The sequence below is a fragment of the Glycine max genome, chromosome 16 (assembly GCF_000004515.6).
Source record: "Glycine max cultivar Williams 82 chromosome 16, Glycine_max_v4.0, whole genome shotgun sequence".
Lineage (NCBI taxonomy): Eukaryota > Viridiplantae > Streptophyta > Magnoliopsida > Fabales > Fabaceae > Glycine > Glycine max.
The window spans coordinates 35,018,438-35,038,074 of NC_038252.2; the positions used below are offsets into that span (position 1 = coordinate 35,018,438).

At 31.3% G+C, this 19,637-nt stretch overlaps 1 protein-coding gene across 1 annotated transcript; it reads right to left on the reverse strand.

The window, feature by feature from the left end:
- Positions 1-1,360: 1,360 nt before the first annotated feature.
- On the reverse strand, positions 1,361-16,865 carry LOC100803311 (receptor-like protein EIX2). The gene is made up of 4 exons (XM_014768771.1): positions 16,159-16,865; positions 6,029-6,155; positions 1,642-4,958; positions 1,361-1,433 (listed from the first exon to the last, which is right to left on the reverse strand). The coding sequence occupies exons 1-4, from the start codon at positions 16,863-16,865 to the stop codon at positions 1,361-1,363; spliced, it is 4,224 nt and encodes a 1,407-aa protein (XP_014624257.1).
- Positions 16,866-19,637: the final 2,772 nt, after the last annotated feature.

Sequence of the window (19,637 nt, forward strand, 5' to 3'; positions counted from 1 at the left end):
AACCTAGAATAAAAGACTTGCTTATGAATCAAGGGGAAACATGTTTTAATTATGTTATTTTTTAATTCAAATTTGCTTGTTGTTTAATTTACAAAATCAAACAACCCCCAAATTCGTTACTATTTTATTATTATCTGTTATGAACGTTTGGTTGACCATTACTCGTTGGGAGACGACCTAGGATCACTTCCTAGATATTACATTTTTAATGTTTATTTGATTCGGGTACAGCCTCGATCAATAGTATATAAGATATGACTTGAGTAGACTAAGATGAAATTATTGTAGATATATTTTTTAAAAAAAATATTTCATATAATTATATATTCAAAAATTGGATTAAAAATTGTTAATTTAACTAATAATAATTTTTGTTTGGCTATATTAGTGTAAATCATCTCTAATCCATACATTTTTTTAATATTATGCTCTTTTTATTTTCTTTTTATATACTTAGTGCTTTAACAACTTGAATTCAATATGATTTTGTTTATCAATTATTTTTGGATTTGTACATTACTTCTACGAAATTTTATAAGTTTTTTTTAGTTAGTATTTCACTAGGTTTTAAAATAATTAATTAATCAAAGACGTCTTTAAGCAAACTTTTAAATAGGCTCGTGGGCCAAGTCAGACTTTCATGTAAGCCGAGCCGAGCCTAAAAAAAAGCCTATGATAGGTAATGAGCCGAGTTCAAGCCTTACATATTCAATTCAAGCTGAACTCAAGCCTAATAAAACTTGGCTTGGCTTGGCTCATTTCCACCGCTACGTTACACTACTAGAAAAATCTATGCACCTTTCATGTCCCTAAATTTATGAACAAAAGATTCAGGTGTCGTTTATTGAATTTGTTTTATATGGAGTGTAAAGTCATATCCAATACTAATAAGTGTATGTTTATATAATTCTTTTTAAAATAATTACTCTTCTTTATTTACATCTAATAAAATTGTTATCACATTAATTTTTAAAATAAGCTAAATGAAGCATGTTTCATAAGAAATTAACTTTTACTGTAATTGTTACATTTTTTAGTGACAAAGGGAGATGGGTGAAGACGGTGAAGGAAAAAAAATGAAGATAATGTCTATGTTGTTCAAATAACAGTATTAATTGTATTATAATAGTTAATATTAAAAAATAAATTAGTAAATATAACAACAAATTGTTGTGTTGGTGCTATTTATTGTGCATCAAAATATGTAAAAATAATAATTAACTTGTAATTTGTATAGTTGGTATGGGTTGTTTTATCTATCCTGGATTTTGTTGTATCACACATATAATCATTTATATATATATATGGGCTATTATTGTCACTACCAAAAATGCTATTGAGACTACCAAAGCATTTGAAATTACTTGGTTATCCTTAGTTCCATTTCCCCACACCTCCTATCCTTCCCCTCTTTACGTTCAGCTACTCTCCCTCTTTACATTCAAAAACAGAATTTAAATAAGGCTCTCAAATTTGAAAAAAAAAAAAAAGAAGAAGATAGCAATGACTACAAATTGATCAACCTGCCAATACAATGATAAAACTTCGGAGTATTCTAAGCAACACTAAACAGTGATACTACCTAAGCGAAAAGATTGCAGTTTGAACCACACATGATTAAGGAAATGAAAATAGGCATACCGCCATGATCTACAAATCAGCAAAGGAGCAATCACTATCCAGAATCCCACAATAAATCCAATTGTCATACTGACAAAAAACCAATTGACTCCATGCCCATCACTTCCTTCATAACTATGGGTTTTCCCATTGGAGCTGCAGTTTATGGGCAGTGGTGGACCACATAGATTGTTGGAGATGAAGCTGGAGGCATCAAAGGTTTGCAATTGAGTTCCTGTTGGAATTTTTCCCTTCAAATGATTGTAAGACAAGTCTAGCATGCTCAGAAAGCTCAAATTTGCAATGGTTGGAGGGATTTCACCAGAAAGTTGATTCCTAGAAAAATCAATGGACTGTAATGATCCCATATTACCAATGCCTTGTGGAATATGACCAATCACTTGGTTGTGGGATAAGTTCAAAAAATTCAATCCATTTAGACTTGTGATTTCTCTAGGTATTTCTCCTAATAATTTGTTACTTGACAGATCAATGCTTGTTACCAAACCCAGAATGTTTCGGTACTCATCTTCTCTTCCTTTCAGCCATAGTAGCACACTAACTATACTTTCCATCGAAGAGTAAGACGTACCATAATGTGCTTCAGAATAGATACGAGGATCTGTAATTTGGTTCTTTAGTGTCATGGCACTCAAGTTACTGAAACAGCTCGGTATATTGCCATACAGATTGTTTTGTGCAAGGTCTAAAACCTGAAGAAGACTCATCTGACATATTTCATTTGTAATGTGGCCGCCAAATCTGTTTGATCGAAGGCGGAGGATTTTCACATTTAAGAGCTTTTCTCCAACCCATGTTGGAATAGTTCCTGAAAGATTATTTTCCCCAAGGTCCAAGGATATCAATTGGTTATTCTTCTTCAAACTGGTTGGAAATATTCCTGAGAGTATGTTGTTACGAATTTGTAAAGACTGCAGGTCTGCCAAGGAACCCATGGATTGGGGTAAGTTCCCAACAAAATGGTTGCTTTGTAAATTTACATCCACAAGAAATGTCCAATTCATCCAGCAATCAGGTATCTCTCCTGACAAATTATTTGATGCAAGATTCAGAAATTCTAAATGCGTTGGCTTGTCCTGATCGTTACATAAAAAGTCATTCATGGATTCAGAGAATGAATTGCTTGAAAGATCTAACTGAAGCACATCACTTGAAAGATAGGGTAATTTACCACACAAGTGATTTGAGCTTAGATCAATAGTTGGGATAGATATTGGATTCTTTAATGTAGTCCCAATCTCACCATGGATATGATTACGAGAGAGGTTTAAATACCCAACCTGAGAAAGTGCTTCCCACATCTGTGTGGGAATAGAATCGAAAATCCCCGTGTTAGATAGTCCAACATAATGAAGTTGGTTTTGTGATTGAATCCACGATGGAAAGCTGGGACCTAACTGCCATGATGTCACTTCCAAATAGGTAAGTTGAAAATTAGGAATCCAATTGGGACCCACTTTTAAAGTGAAATTGTTCCCCGATGCGACAAACTCCGTCAAGCTTGTAAGATTTGCAAGATCATCTTCCTTGACAACTCCGTGAAAAAGATTGCCGTCAATATGAAGAGATAACAATTTAGAGAGTGATCGAAGACTTTCAAATGGATTTCCACTGAATTTATTCATAGAGAGATCGAGATATCTTAATGATGAAAGTTTTCCAAATGATCTAGGAAGAGCACCACCAATTAAGTTTTTGGAAAAATCTAGCTGCACAATATTTTTAAATGCCCCAATATGATCTGTCAGATTGCCTGAAAGTCGTGAACTCTGAACTGCAAGTCTTGTGAGTCCATGGGAAATACAAGGAGCAAGAATTTCTAAAAGTTCATTAACCTGTTGGTTGAGTTTGAGATATGATAAATTTATCACCCTTAAGTTGCAGAGATTACCCAAAGAAGTTGGAATGTTTCCTTCAAGTTGACTATATGACAAATGAAGTTCAACAAGAGAAGTCAAATTACCCAAAGAAGTTGGAATGTTTCCTTCAAGTTGATTATGTGACAAATCAAGTTCAACAAGAGAAGTCAAATTTCCCAAGGCATCAGAAATAGTCCCATGCAAGTCGCAGGAATTTAGGTCCAAAGACTTGAGACGATGAAGACCGTATAAGCAATCAGGTATAGAAGATGAGAATGAATTGAAAGACAAGTCAAGATTTTGAAGAAGTGTGAGGTTTCGGATACCACCAGGAATCGGACCTTGGATGCCAGTATCCAGTAATTGAAGAGAAACAAGTTTCTTCAATTTGAATATCCACTTGGGGACAAAAGAAATGGCAGGGGAATAACTAGTACGGAAAAGATGGAGAGTTTGCAGAGATGAGAAGTTGAGCAAGGATGGTTCATTATAGTGAGGGAGTGTGCATTCTGACAAAGATAGGTGGGTCAAAGAAGGAAGAGATTGGAGAGTGTGTAGCCAATGAAATGCTTTGGATAGGTTTGCATAACTCAAATGAAGATATTCAAGCTTCCACATACTTGATAGCCATTCTACATTTTCAGCAAACAGAGGTTCGACAACAGAATCACCTCCAAGGCCAAGATACACCAAATTGGAGAGATTCCAAATCTGAGATGGAATTGTTCCATTGGCGGCATACGTCAGGCGAAGATACACCAAATTGGAGAGATTCCAAATCTGAGATGGAATCTTCCCCATGAATCCAGTACCAGAGAGGTCGAGGTGAGTCAAGGAAGTCATTGTCCCGAGGAAAGAAGGAATTGACATGCCTTCTCCAAGAAATATATTGGCGCTCAAGTCAAGATATCGAAGCTTAGAGAGATTCCCGATCTGAGAGGGTACTGTTCCGTTGGCAACATCTGAACTCAGGTCAAGATACACCAAATTTGAGAGATTCCCAATCTGAGGAGGAATCTTCCCCCAGAATCCAGTATGAGAGAGGTTGAGGTGAGTCAAGGAAGTCATTGTCCCAAGGAAAGAAGGAATTGACATACCTTCTCCAAGGTATTCATTGGCGCTCAAGTCCAAGTAATTCAAATGCTTTAAATCAGCCAAACAAGGACTTATCTCTCCACCAAACTGGGATCTCTCATAAGCTTCCTCATCGTAGAAAGCAGAATCATAGTAGTCATGATCGAAAGCATCAGAAAGTGAAGAGTTGAGGTGAAGCTGAAGAACATGGGAAGTGACGTTGTGGCAGAGGACTCCATACCAGTGGCAACAGTTGGTATGATTATGATTCCAAGACCAAAGCCTATTTGAAGGATCATTCAGATTATTCTTAAACTTCATAAGTGTCTCACGCTCACTTGGGATGCACACACTCTCTCTGCATGGTAAGCTCAACAACCAAAGCTGGACAAAGACAAGAATATAAATAATGGAGGAGGAATTCATGATCATGCAACGCAAATATAGAAAACAAGTGTAGTTGTTGGTTCTGCATATAAATCATAAAACTTCTATTATTTATACTGCTGCCCTGCCTGTTTTTTTCTTCACTTTCATTATTTTTTACCTTTTTTATTATTGTGCCAAATACTAAACTATTCTTCCATTCTTTTTTTACGCTGGCCTCTTTAAATTATCGATTTAATTATCCAATTCTCCCGAATTAATTCTTAGAATACGAAATTTTTTGTATTTACTGTATCTATCTCCCTTTTTAAAATTCCTATATACACCAAATTCATAAAAAAAAATCAAAATTAATAACAAAGAAATATGATTTATTCTTGTGCTGAATACTAACATAAGAAACATTCTTTTAGGTACAGTTTTTTTTTACAAAAATAAATAAGAATTATTTTATTTTAATTTACTCTATAATACTGCTTAAATGAAAATTTGGTGTCATTAAACTTCAAATTTTAACTATTATTTAATCAATCCTTCCATTAAACTTTTGTTACGTACAAAAGTCCAACATTTTTTTAAGAAAAAAATCAAGTCTTTTATTTCATCAAATTTAATATTAAATTATCAAATTTTCAATATTCAAACTAAAAATAATGTAAAAGAAAATTGTCTTCTAAATCATAGCTTACACCATGAAGTCAATTTCAAGGTTTTCCATTTTTTCATGTTGAACCTTTGGACACTCCACAAAGTCCAGCCATGATGTTAAGGTCTGACTTCTTCAACTTGAACCATAGGTCACTGCATTACCTTTGTTATGAACTTGGCTGATTTAGAGGTTCAGCTCCTCCAGAGAAGAGAAGGGAAACCAGGAAGAAGATCTAAGATAAGGAATTCCAGCTTTTTCTTATTAATCCTTCTGTTATTTACATAGTATTTATAGATCTTAGGAAGGAATAATTTTCTTCTAGAATTGGTATAATCCTAGGAATATTACATAACTAATTCTGTTATGGCTGCTTTCCCTCAGATATGCAGCATCAGCACGAATAGGTGGGCTTCTTGACCTTTCTTTTGAGTATTGTTTCCTTCTGCACCCCTGTGTTTGTGAGTTCACCCTCTGTAGTTGCTGTTATGTCTCTGCTGCCCTCCATTGAAGCTTCTCTGTTCATAACAACCTTCATATCAAGTCCCCTGTCATTGACAACAAATGTTGCGAGTTAAGTCAAGCAAGGAAAAAAAAATATTATTGATGAATAAATCAATTATAGGAAAAGAGTTTACTTTAAAGACTATTTTGGTTAAAAAAATCTATAAAAAAAATTATTTCATTTCAAGCTAGCTATTTAATTTTGATCAATTTTTCAATTCACAAAATAATATTCTTCTTATATGTGAAAAAGACTAATTAATCTTCATTGTCATTAATGATTGTTGTGTTGTCTATTTTTAATTGTTTTTTTAATCATAATATTATTTTCTTTTTATTAAAAATTAATTAGTGAGATACAAAGAAGTTTAACTTGATCTATCATAATTATTGAGATCATAGTTTTTCCTTTTATAAGTCTTGGTCCAAATTTCTCCATGTATTGTAGATCATATTTAACTTAAAAAGTAAATTAGAAGATCTACAAAGAAGTGTGACATGTTTTTTAAATTATAAAATTATGGTCCTAGCTATTTATTGTTAGACCACAAGTTTTCATATATTAAATTTTTTGTCTAAATTTCATTTATGGTGATAGTTTACGAATAGTGATAGAAGACAAAAATAAATATTCAATTTATTGAAATATCTAACTCAATTAATTGATGAATACATCAATTATAGGAAAAGGGTGTACTTTAAAGACTATTTCTATTAAAAAATCTATAAAAAAATTATTTCCTTCCAATCTAATTATTTAATTTTAATCAATTTTTCAGTTCACAAAATAATATTCTCTTACATAGGAAAAAAAATACTAGATTTAATTATCATCAATTGGAAAAGTTATTGTGTCATCTATTTATAATTGTATTCTAACTTGAATATTATTTTATTTATCATATAAAAATTAATTAGTTATATAAAAGAAGTAAAAAGAATATTAATTTTTTTTTCAAAAAAAAAATCAGTATCATATTTTATATTTTTTACAAGTTATCAACTTAAATAAAAGGAGAAACATAATTTTAATTTCCATTTTACTTTTTAAATAATTGCAAGTGTCAAATTTAAATAATCATGAGAATACTCACATTCAATATAATATTCTCAAAAAAAAAATCCATACGATAACTTAAACAATCTATAAAGAAATATAATTTATTCTTGTGCCAAATACTAAAACAAGAAACATTTTTTATTTTAGTTTACCGTATAGAATTGCGTAAATCAATGAAATTTTTATTTTAAGAAAATATTAATGATTTTTTTAAAACTTTAAGTAGTTTACATCAAAGATAATTAAATTTGGCTTAATTAGTCTTCAAATTTTAACTATTATTCAAATCAATCCTTTCGTTAAACCTGTATGTGTTAAGTAAACAACAAAAAGTCTTGTCTTATAAAATTCAAACAATCCTTTCGTTAAACCTGTATGTGTTAAGTAAACATCAATCCTTTCGTTGAACCCATAATTAATTTTAAATATCAAATTTTAATTATTCAAAATAAAAGAAATGAAAACAAAATTGTCTCCTAAAGAAACCGTTGGCCACTCCACCAAATCCATATCAAGGTCCCAACTTTTCCAACTTGAACCATAGACTACTCCATCAAGTCTATGTCAAGGTCCTCCATTTTAAGGTCCCCACTTTTCCAACTTGAACCATAGACTACTTCAACCTTAGGACACTCCACAAAGTCCACCAATATTAAGGTCTCTGCCTTCTTCAACTTCTGCAACGCATATATAGAAAACAACTTAATTGTATAAGTGTTTCTTGCTTCTGCATATAAATTATAAAACTTCTATTATTTATACTGCTGCAAGTGTCTTTCTTGACTTTTTTAATTTTTTTATTATGTTTCCTTTTTTTAATTATTGACTTTATTATCCAATTCTCCCGAGTTAATTCTTAGAATAGGAAATAATTTTGAATTTACTTTATCTATCTCCCTTTTTAAAATTCCTATATACACAAAATTTTATATTGAATTTAACTATTATTTAATCTATCCTTTCATTAAACTTTTGTTAATTAAACAATAAAAGTTCAACATTTTATTAAAAAAATTCAAGTCTTCTATTTCATGGACTCCATCAAGTCTTTTATTAAAAGTCCAACTTTTGTTAATTTAAGTCTTTTACAAAATTTTGTTAATTCAACTTTTGTTAATTATTACAAAATTTGGTATTGAATTTAACTATTATTTGATTCAAGCCTTTTATTAAAAGTTCAACTTTTGTTAATTTAAATATTATTTTGTTAATTAAACCATAGCCATTTTAATTGCCAAATTTAAGGTCCTGTATTTTTTCATCTTTTTTTTCCTTTTCTTTCTATGAACTGTCATTTCTTATCTCTACATGTGAATGTCATGCAGACAAATGATGTCCAAGCTCCACTTTTTCCATTCATTGCAAGTTGTAAGCAGAATGTAGAATGTACGTATAATAAAATAATGAGAATGCCAACTACTAGTACGTAGTACTTAATTAAAACAAAAGTATCAAAATTAGAACGAAAATAACTTTGATGCTGTTAATACATGAGTTTAATTTTGATACACAGTGTAAAAATTTAAATTGTTAATTAATTAGAAATCACCTAATGATTTGTAAAACAATTACTAAAAAAAGTTTCATTTGAAACTTAGTCTTCCACCCGTCTCAAGCTCTCCACATGAAAAAAAGGTTGTTTGTGTCATCTATTTCTAATTGTATTCAAACCTAAATATGATTTCCTTTATCATATAAAAATTAATTATTGATAAAAAAAGACGTGGTGAAAAAGAATTTAACTTTTTTCTATAAAAAATAGTATCATATTTTGTATTTTTTATAAGTTATCAACTTAAATAATAGGAGAAACATAATTTTTATTTTCATTTTACTTTTTAAATAATTGTAAGTGCCAAATTTAAACAATCATAAAAATACTCACGTTCAATATAATATTCTAAAAAATATATTTATACGATAACGTAAATAATCTTCTACATATAAATATATTTTATTCTTGTCTCAAATACTAAAATAAGAAACATTTTATTTTAATTTACGGTATAGGATTTCTTAAATCAATGAAATTTTTATTTTAAGAAAATATTAATAATTTTTTTAAAACTTTGAGTAGTTTACAGCAAAGGTAATTAAATTCGGCTTAATTAGTCTTAAAATTTTAACTATTATTTAAATCAATTAATCCTTTCGTTAAACCTGTATGTGTTAAGTAAATAACAAAATGTCTTGCCTTACAAAATTCAAATATTCTATTACTTGCAGTTTGAACCCATAATTAATTTTAAAATATCAATTTTTTATTATTTTAAATAAAAGAAATGAAAACAAAATTGTCTAGTCTCCTAGACAAACCACTTCTCACTCCACCAAATTCATATCAAGGACCCCACTTTTCCCACTTGAACCATAGACTACTCCATCAAGTCCAAGTCAATGTCCTTCATTTTTTTATCTTGAACCTTAGGACACTCCACAAAGTCCAGCCAACCATATTTTGGTCTCTATCTTCTTCAACATGAACCATAGGTCACTACATTACCTTCATATCAAGTTCCATATCATTGACAACAAATGTTTAGAATTAAGTAAGCAAGGAAAAAAATTATAAATGATGAATACATCAATTATAGGAAAATGATCTAATTTAAAGATTATTTCGGTTAAAAAATCTATATAAAAAAAGACTCTTTCGTTTCAATCTAACTATTTAATTTTGATCTATTTTTTAATTTACAAAATAATATTCTTCTTATATGTGAAAAAAAACTAATTTTCATTGTCATTAATTGGAAAGATTGTTGTGTCGTCTATTTCTAATTGTATTTTAGCCCGAATATTATATTCTTTTTCATTAAAAATTAATTAGTAAGATACAAAGAAGTGTAAAATGCTTGTTTAACTTGGTCTACCATAATTATTGAGAGCATAACTTTTTTCTTGTATAAGTCTTGGTCCAAATTTCTCCATATATTATAGATCATATTTAGCTTAAAAAGTAAATTAGAGGATATGATATACCAAGAAGTGTGGCATGTTTTTTTAAATTATTTATCTATGGTCTTAGCTATTTTATTGTTAGACCACAAGTCTTCATATATTAAAGTCTTTGTCTGAATTTCATTTACTTGTGTGGTGATATTTTAAGAATAGTGATAGAAGAGAAAAATAAATATATAATTTATTGAAATATCTAACTTATGAAGATTTGCAATCTTAATGCATAAGCTTTTCAGTTTATATATTATCATTATTTGGAAATATTAATTTGTTGTGTTAATTGTCTATTTCTAATTAATTTGAAAATGAATCTTAATTTTTTATCATAAAAATTAGTATCATATTTTTTATTTTCTTTACAAGTTATCAACTTAAATACTAATAGGAGCAACATAATTTTAATTTCCATTTTATTTTTAAAATAATTTTAAGTGTCAAATTTAAGCAATCATAAAAATACTCACGTTCTATATAATATTTTTAAAAAATAATTCATGAGATCACTTAAATAATCTACAAAGAAATATAATTTATTCTTGTGCCAAATAAACAACAAAAAAAGTCTTGTATTATTAAATTCAAGTATTCTATTACATGCAATTTGAACCTATAACTAATTTTAAATGATCAAAATTTTTTTATTCAAAATAAAAGAAAAGAAAAAAAAATTGTCTTCTAGACAAACCACAGACAACTCCACCAAATCCATATCAAGGTCCCCACTTTTTCAACTTGAACCATAGGCCACTCCATCAAATCTATGTCAAAGTTTCTTATCATTGACAATAAATGTTGAGAGTTAAGTCAAGCATGAAAAAAAATACGGTAAAATATATCATTTCTATCCCTATAAAATTTTAATGTGCTACTTTTTTTTATCCTGAGTTAAGTTTGGATGATAGATAATTATCATGTATTCTTAGATTTTGGTGTCTATCCCTATAAAAAGGTTCTTATATTTACAATTTTTTTATCTTTTGGTCCTCGAGGGGAAGATTCAATTCACACATAAACATGAACAAAATTAATAAAAATAGGGAAGCAAGCTCAGGTACAAATGAAGTGTAATGGAGGTATGAGACAAAGCCACTACACATTCCATTATTCTTGAGTCTGCCACCGACCTCTGCAAGCTTAGCATTTGCCAATTGCCATGATGTAATCTCCTTCTTGACAGTCTCTCATCAAGTTGGAGTGGTATCAGAGCATTGAACTAAGTTGATCGTTCCAATGGGATGATGGTTTTGATTGCTGCAGATAAAGTGTCATTGTGAGTTTCTGGTCCCATGAGTTAAACTACAACGACTAAAAAAAATATTGTCGTAACTTTAAGGGTCAAAAGCATAATTAAACCTTTTATTTTTTTATTACTTTTTTTAACAACGGGTTATATATATGTAGCAGTTTATTCTAAACAATGGACTACGTGTGAAATCTTTGAATTCTATGTAAGAAATGTTATTTCAAACTTCTCATCAGTCTTCATGTCAATGATGGCATGCTCCATTTGAATTCTATGTCTAATTAAGCTCTCGGTCTTCCGTTTCTGAAACTTTATTTCGTAGAAAGAAGCCAAATTTGAAGATACAACATTTGATACTATAACCGTTTGGTGTTTTGAAAATCTCACTCACATATTTCCAAATGTTACAAAAGAATTTGATTCAGTGGTTTTTACGAATTCCTTCCTAGCCTTTTTTACCAAATCAGGGAATTTGCATTGTTGTGCATGATGGCTGCCACAAGGACCATTGTACCAACCCATTAGTGCAAGTGGTTTTTTCTTATGAGAATTGAGAAACAAATTATATATGTGTTTTATAAAGGGAATTCTATTATTTTTAATTTTGAACTTGTAATGTTTTTTGTTTCCCTCACAGAACAAGTGATGTGACTCTTGATCGACGCCATACGTACGCATACTTTGATGCTCTTTTTTCACACCACTTTTATCTTAATGGTATCTCAAGTTGACAATCATAAATTAAAATAGCTAACTATAGTTGATTAGTAGAGACAAACAGCTCAAAGATAAAGATCTTTAAGCCATCATTTTTTTTTCCTTTTCTTTTCTATGAACTGTCATTTCTTATCTCTACATGGAATGTCTAGAAGTTGAAAATTACTTGAGCTTTCTTTACCTACTGCTTTCCATTTTGGCGAACTGCTTTTCTTTCTCATAATGAACTTTCCACTTCCAATGATGGTTCAACATTAATAATTCTTCATCTATTTTGTCTAAAAATTTCCACCCACTTTTGGTGAGTGGTGTGAATGTCATGCAGACGAATGATGTCCAAGCTCCACTTTTTCCATTCATTGCAAGTTGTAAGCAGAATGTAGAATGTACGTATAATAAAATAATGAGAATGGCAACTGCTAGTACTACTTAATTAGAACAAAAGTATCAAAATTAAAACGAAAATAACTTTGATGCTGTTAATATGAGTTTAAGTTTGATAGATAGTGTAAAAATTTAAATTGTTAATTAATTAGAAATCACCAAATGATTTATAAAACAATTACTAAAAAAGTTATAGGAAATATATATAATTAATTAATTGCAAATGAAAATGTATTTAAATTAAATTCTTAATTAACATATCCTTATTGTGATATTTTGTATATTTTTTATTTAATTGAGACAGTGGAATGAAACCGCACTATAATTTTCATCACGGGTGTGGTTGTCAAATATAATAGGGATGGTTGGTGAGGAATTTTGGAATGTTAGTTGGTTTTAGACTATATATCCTCTTGTTCAGTTTTCACATTCTCATTAGAGTTAAGTTGCTTTTGGGGAAGAACCAATGTCTTGAAATTCCCTCTTCACCAGAAGCAGTTTTATTGTGTCTTTATCGAAGTCATCTTCTCCAGAGACTTGCCTTTAACTTTGATTTTAATATAGAATTTTTCTAAAATGAAGCGTACATGCATTACAATAAATAAAACATTTAAACTTTAATTTTAATATAGAATTTTTCTAAATTGTTATGGTGCATGATTAAACTTTAATCATGGAGTACACATTTTTTCCTTATATAAGTAACATGGTTTTACGTGATTTGTTTATTATTTATCTTTTCTTCTAGTTGTGTTCATTGTTGTTTGAAAATTTTCTTTAATATTTTGTTGTTTGGACAATCACTTAGTTACACCGTATGAAATTCACGGATTGGTTTGGAGGCTTGACTATCAAATTTCATCTCGCATCAGATTAAACATCGCATTACTATACCATATAGTTATATGTGATTTTTTCCCATTCAATTTTATATTTAGCTACACATTAAAATTAATTTATACCAAATTTTTTGCATATAGGTTTTTTTTAGTGAATCAAATTCTTTTTTAATTCAAATTGGGACATTAGTTTTCGTATCCGTTAAGAATAATTGATACCTAATTTAAATAATTGTATTAAATTCTAATTATCAAAAAATCCCGTATTTATTATCATAAAAATATTTAACAATTTAATCATTAATTTCGTAGTATAATTGATACTGGACAGCTAATATTTATTGCACTTAATTTCATTTGATAATAACTGATATTTCTTCAATCGCGTATCATTTGTTGCAAAACGAACATCCAATATCATTGGAGAACAATGTTGATGTAACGATTAATTCATTGATAATCACATGAATGTATTAAATCCAGGATATTAAATTTACAAATAATTTTTTGTTTTTCAATTATATTTTAACAATAATTAAGAAATAAATCTAAATCATTCTACATTTACATTTGTTTATAGGTATTTGGGATATTGGCCGGAGATGCTATATGGGAATCTAAATTTTGCTTAACACAAATGTGGTATGCAAGGTAAAATCAAATTGAAATATTTTTAACCACCACTTCAAATTTTTAAAAGATTTGTTTCAAAATAAGGATATGAAGAACAAATTGTTTTTAGAGAACATTTCCTCCATGATGTTTTAAAAGACTAAATTAAATAAGTAATAACTTTAATAATAGTAATAGAAACAGTAAATAACTTTAATAATAGACAATGACTAAATTAAATATGGATTTGGCTATTGCCATATTAACCTCGGAGAGGTAAAAGATCATTAATAAGTAATAACTTTAATAATAGTAATAGAAACAGTAGGCTTGTAAGCATAAAGTTGTTCCTAGGAAAACAATAAGCCACAAAGAAATCCCCAAGAATGTATTCATTCCTAATCCACAAAGAAAAGCCCGTATGCGCTTACTGTGTTGTCAATCCCAGAGGGCTTTCCATGAATGATCTTCTCCAAGGAATTTTCTATAACAAGCCAAAGAACTAAATATAACAAGCTCTCAACATTACTGAAATATTCTCAAAGGAAAGATCTCAAAGGGATGGCAAGCCTAGTTTTTTTTTTTTTTTTTATCATAGAAACATTATAGTTTCTCCCTAGCAAGAATAATTTGTGATGGATTGAAATTTCCTATATGTATCTATGAACCTGTGGCATAAAGTTTGTTTTTAAGCACACATGACATGACATGATAATACCTAGCTTTGGATTACCATGTGACAAAAAATTACTTTCCTAACTTTAGTTTCCCCGAAAGGTAAAATTAACCAAATCTGAAAAGCGTTTCGTGTAATATTGGCTACGCATGACTAATTAACTTCTGAAACGGTCAGCTACTTCATAACCTTTTGATGTCATTCTCCCCAACAAAAAACAACTTGTTACCTAGCAACAGCTTGCTTGCTTGCTTTCTCACGCACTTAGTGACCCTCTGTGCTTGTGAAATAAATTGTTATAACCTTTATTGTTTTTCATCAATATTACCAAAATTTCCTTAAAATGTTCAATATTTCGTAATCTTCATAATTAATTCAAAATTCTCAAAAGATTAGTATATGACCTTTTTTCTTGTTTGTACTAGGAGAGGAATAAATGAAAAAAAAAATCAGAAATTTGTGGATTGCTATTTGCTCAAATGATGGGTCTATTAGTTCTTTGAAATTTGTATTGATCATATTTATTTTTACCTTTTAATAGATATATTGTGCTGTCATCCCAAGAGAAGGATCAAACATTGATGATGCAGAGGTTCTAAGATATTGCAAGAAGAATCTTGCATCTTTCAAAGTCCCTAAAAAGGTCTTCATTACTGATTCTTTGCCCAAGACTGCCACCGGAAAGATTTTGCGTCGTCTTGCGGCACAACACTTTGTCTCTCAAATTTGAGCAACCCAAGTCCTAATTTTGAAGCCTCCATACCTGGCCATACATAGTTGGAGTCCACACACATAAATTTCAACAATAATTTGGCAAACTTGGCATTTAAGAGGAGGGTAATTCTGCAAATGGCCTTTCATACAGGATACAATAGATTGTAGTTTCGAATGATTCACGTGAAATGTTCACAATGTAATGTTTTCAATGTTTTATAGATCTTAAATACCAGTAGCAGGCAAGCATGTCATGCTTATGCTTTTATGCTATCGTGCTCCTGTTCCTTGCCACTGGTCTTGATGAAGCCAAGCATTGTCTCTTTGCCTTTTAAGTTGTACATAATTGCAAAACGGATACATGTAAAAGAATAAATCTTATTAAAGGTAAGGTTGATTTTAAAGTGGGCAAGAATGCATCCATGATCTTAGGTAAATAAAATTCAAGCGAATATGTGGTTTGGATTAGAGAATAGTATTATCCAGTGCACACTAAATTGGAGAGATTCCCAACATGTGGTTCCAAAACTCAAGAGTACTTACCAACTATTTCAATTTTAATCTACGTGATCTAGCTAATATTTTCTATCAGAGATTACAACTAGTTGATCTTAAGTACAAAACTATACTCAATATGCAAATCTTTACATCCAAAAACTGAATTTAAATAAGGCTCTAAAATTTGAAAAAAAAGAAGATAGCAATGACTACAAATAGATCAACCTGCCAATACAATGATAAAACATCAGTGTATTCTAAGCAACACTAAACAGTGATACTACATGAGCAAAAAGATTGAAGTTTGAACCACACATGATCAAGGAAATGAAAATAGGCATACCGCCATGATCTACAAATCAGCAAAGGAGCAATCACTATCCAGAATCCCACAATAAATCCAATTGCCGCACTGACAAACAACCAATTCACTCCATGCTCATCACTTCCTTCATAACTATGAGTTTTCCCATTGGAGCTGCAGTTTATGGGCAGTGGTGGACCACATAGATTGTTGCCAATAAAGCTGGAGGCATCAAAGGTTTGCAATTGTGTTCCTGTTGGAATTTTTCCCTTCAAATGATTATAAGACAAGTCTAGCATGCTCAAAAAGCTCGAATTTGAAATGGTTGGAGGGATTTCACCAGAAAGTTGATTCCTAGAAAAATCAATGGACTGTAATGATCCCATATTACCAATGCCTTGTGGAATATGACCAATCACTTGGTTGTGGAATAAGTTCAAAAAGTTCAATCCATTTAGACTTGTGATTTCTCTAGGTATTTCTCCTAATAATTTGTTACTTGACAGATCAATGCTTGTTACCAAACCCAGAATGTTTCGGTACTCATCTTCTCTTCCTTTCAGCCATAGTAGCACAATAACTATACTATATCCGGAAGAGTAATGTGTACTATTTTGTGCTACAGAATAGATACGAGGATCTGAACTTTGGTTCATTAGTGTCATGGCACTCAAGTTACTGAAACAACTTGGTATATTACCAGACAGATTGTTTTGTGCAAGGTCTAAAACCTGAAGATGACTCATCTGACATATTTCATTTGGAATGTGACCGACAAAACTGTTTGATCAAAGGCGGAGGATTTTCATGTTTAAGAGCTTTTCTCCAACCCATGTTGGAATACTTCCTGAAAGATTATTTTCCCCAAGGTCCAAGGATATCAATTGGTTATTCTTCTTCGAACTGGTAGGAAATATTCCTGAGCGTGTGTTGTTACGAATTTGTAAAGACTGCAGCTCAGACAAGGAACCCATGGATGAGGGTAAGTTCCCAACAAAATAGTTGCTTTGTAAATTCACTTCCACTAGAAATGGCCAATTCATCCAACAATCAGGTATTTCTCCGGACAAATTATTTGATGCAAGATTGAGAATTTCTAATTGCATTGGCTTGTCCTGATTGTTACATAAAAAATCTTGCATGGATTCAGAGAATGAATTGGTTGAAAGGTCTAACCCATACACATCATTTGAAAGATAGGGTAATTTACCACATAAGTGATTTGTGCTTAGATCAACAGTTAGGATAGATATTGGATTTTTTAATGTAGTCACAAGCTCACCATGGATATGATTATGAGAGTGGTTTAAATACAAAACCTGAGATTGTGCTTCCCACATCTGTGTAGGAATAGAATCAATAATCCCTGTGTTAGACATGCCTAAATATTTAAGTTTTTTTTTGTGACTGAATCCACGATGGAAAGCTGGGACCTAACTGCCATGATCCCACATCCAAATAGGTAAGCTGAAAACTAGGAAGCCAATTGGAACCAACTTTTAAAGTGAAATTGTTCCCTGATGCATGAAACTCCTTCAAGCTTGTAAGATTTGCAAGATCATCTTCCTTGACAACTCCTTGAAAATTATTGCCATCAATACGCAGAGATGACAATTTAGAGAGTGATCCAATACTTTGAAATGGATTTCCACTGAATTTATTAATAGACAGATAGAGATATCTTAATGATGAAAGTTTTCAAAATGATCTTGGAAGAGCACCACCAATTAAGTTGTTGGAAAAATCTAGCATGTCAATAGTTTTAAAAGCCCCAATTTGATCTGTCAGATTGCCTGAAAGTTGTGAACTCCGAACTGCAAGTGTTGTGAGTCCATGGGAAATACAAGGAGCAAGAATTTCTAAAAGTTGATTAACCTGTTGGTTTAGTTTGAGATATGATAAACCTATCTCCCTTAAGTTGCAGAGATTAGCCAAAGAAGTTGGAATGGTTCCTTCAAGTAGATTATATGACAAATCAAGTTCAACAAGAGAAGTCAAATTTCCCAGGGCATCAGAAATAGTCCCATGTAAGTTGTTGTCCATTAGGTTCAGGAACTTGAGACGATGAAGACCGTATAAGCAATCAGGTATAGAAGATGAGAATGAATTGAAAGACAAGTCAAGATTTTGAAGAAGTGTGAGGTTTCGAATACCACCAGGAATCGGACCTTGGATTTCATTACCCCATAATTGAAGAGAAACAAGTTTATTCAATTTGAGTATCCACTTGGGGACAAAAGAAATGGCAGGGGAATAACTAGTACGGGAAAGATCGAGAATTTGCAGAGATGAGAAGTTGAGCAAGGATGGTTCATTATAGTGAGGGAGTGTGCATCCTGACAAATATAGGTGGGTCAAAGAAGGAAGAAATTGGAGAGTGTGTAGCCAATGAAATGCTTTGGATAGGTTTGCATTTCTTAAACTTCATGCACACACTCTCTCTGCAAGGTAACCTAAACAACCAGAGCTCCACAAGCACAACAATATAAATAATGGAGGAGGAATTCATGTTCATGCAACGCATATATGAATCAACTTAATTGTATAAGTGCTTCTTGCTTGTGCATATTAAACTTACTTCTTTCTAGTATTTATACTGCCGCAACCGCCTTTCTTTCTTCATTCTTGTTTCTTTTTTATTTCACAAAATGATATTTTTCTTATATATGAAAAAGGGCTAGTTTTCATCGTCATAATTTGAAATAGGTTGTTGTGTCGTCTATTAATTTCTAATTGTATTTGAATCTGGAAATTGTTCTCTTTTTAATATAAAAATTAATTAGTGAGATACAAAGAAGTGTGAAATATAATGCTTGTTTAACTTGGTCTACCATAATTACAGAGATCATAATTTTTTCTCTTGCTTCAAACTTCTCCATGTATCGTAGCTATTTTATTGTTAGACTAATAATGCGTATATAGAATATACCATAGAAGGGTTTGCATTTAAAATTTTATTCCACTAATGGTGGTGGTTGAATCCTGCCTAGGGTAGCTTTGCTATTCTTAGCCGGTCCCAAGCCCGGATAAAAGGAGAGGGTTGTGTTAGGCTTTCGACAGCCAACGTTAAACTTTGTCGAATCTCTATGACATGGATCAATTACGTAATAATGTGAATGCTAGGTCGTTGCCCGGAAGCAACGCGCTGTATGGCTCGAGTACAGTGTCAAAAGAGCAAGGGCCGCTGCATCGCCGCCCGGATGTAGTGAAAAGTAAGCAAGGGTTCCCACATTTTCGTGAACGGGTGTGGGTAAAGAAGCTAGTTCATGACAGGAGGATTCGCTTTGGTACATGGAATATAGGCACACTTACTGGAAAATCTATGGAAATAGTGGATGTTATGGTGAGGAGGAAGATCAATTTTATGTGCCTACAAGAAACTAAGTGGACAGGTGAAAAAGCGAAAGAATTAGACAACTCGGGATTTAAGCTGTGGTATACGGGAAAAATCAGATCAAGAAATGGGGTAGGGATTATTGTGGACAAGGAGTGGAAGAAGGATGTCGTGGATGTAAGAA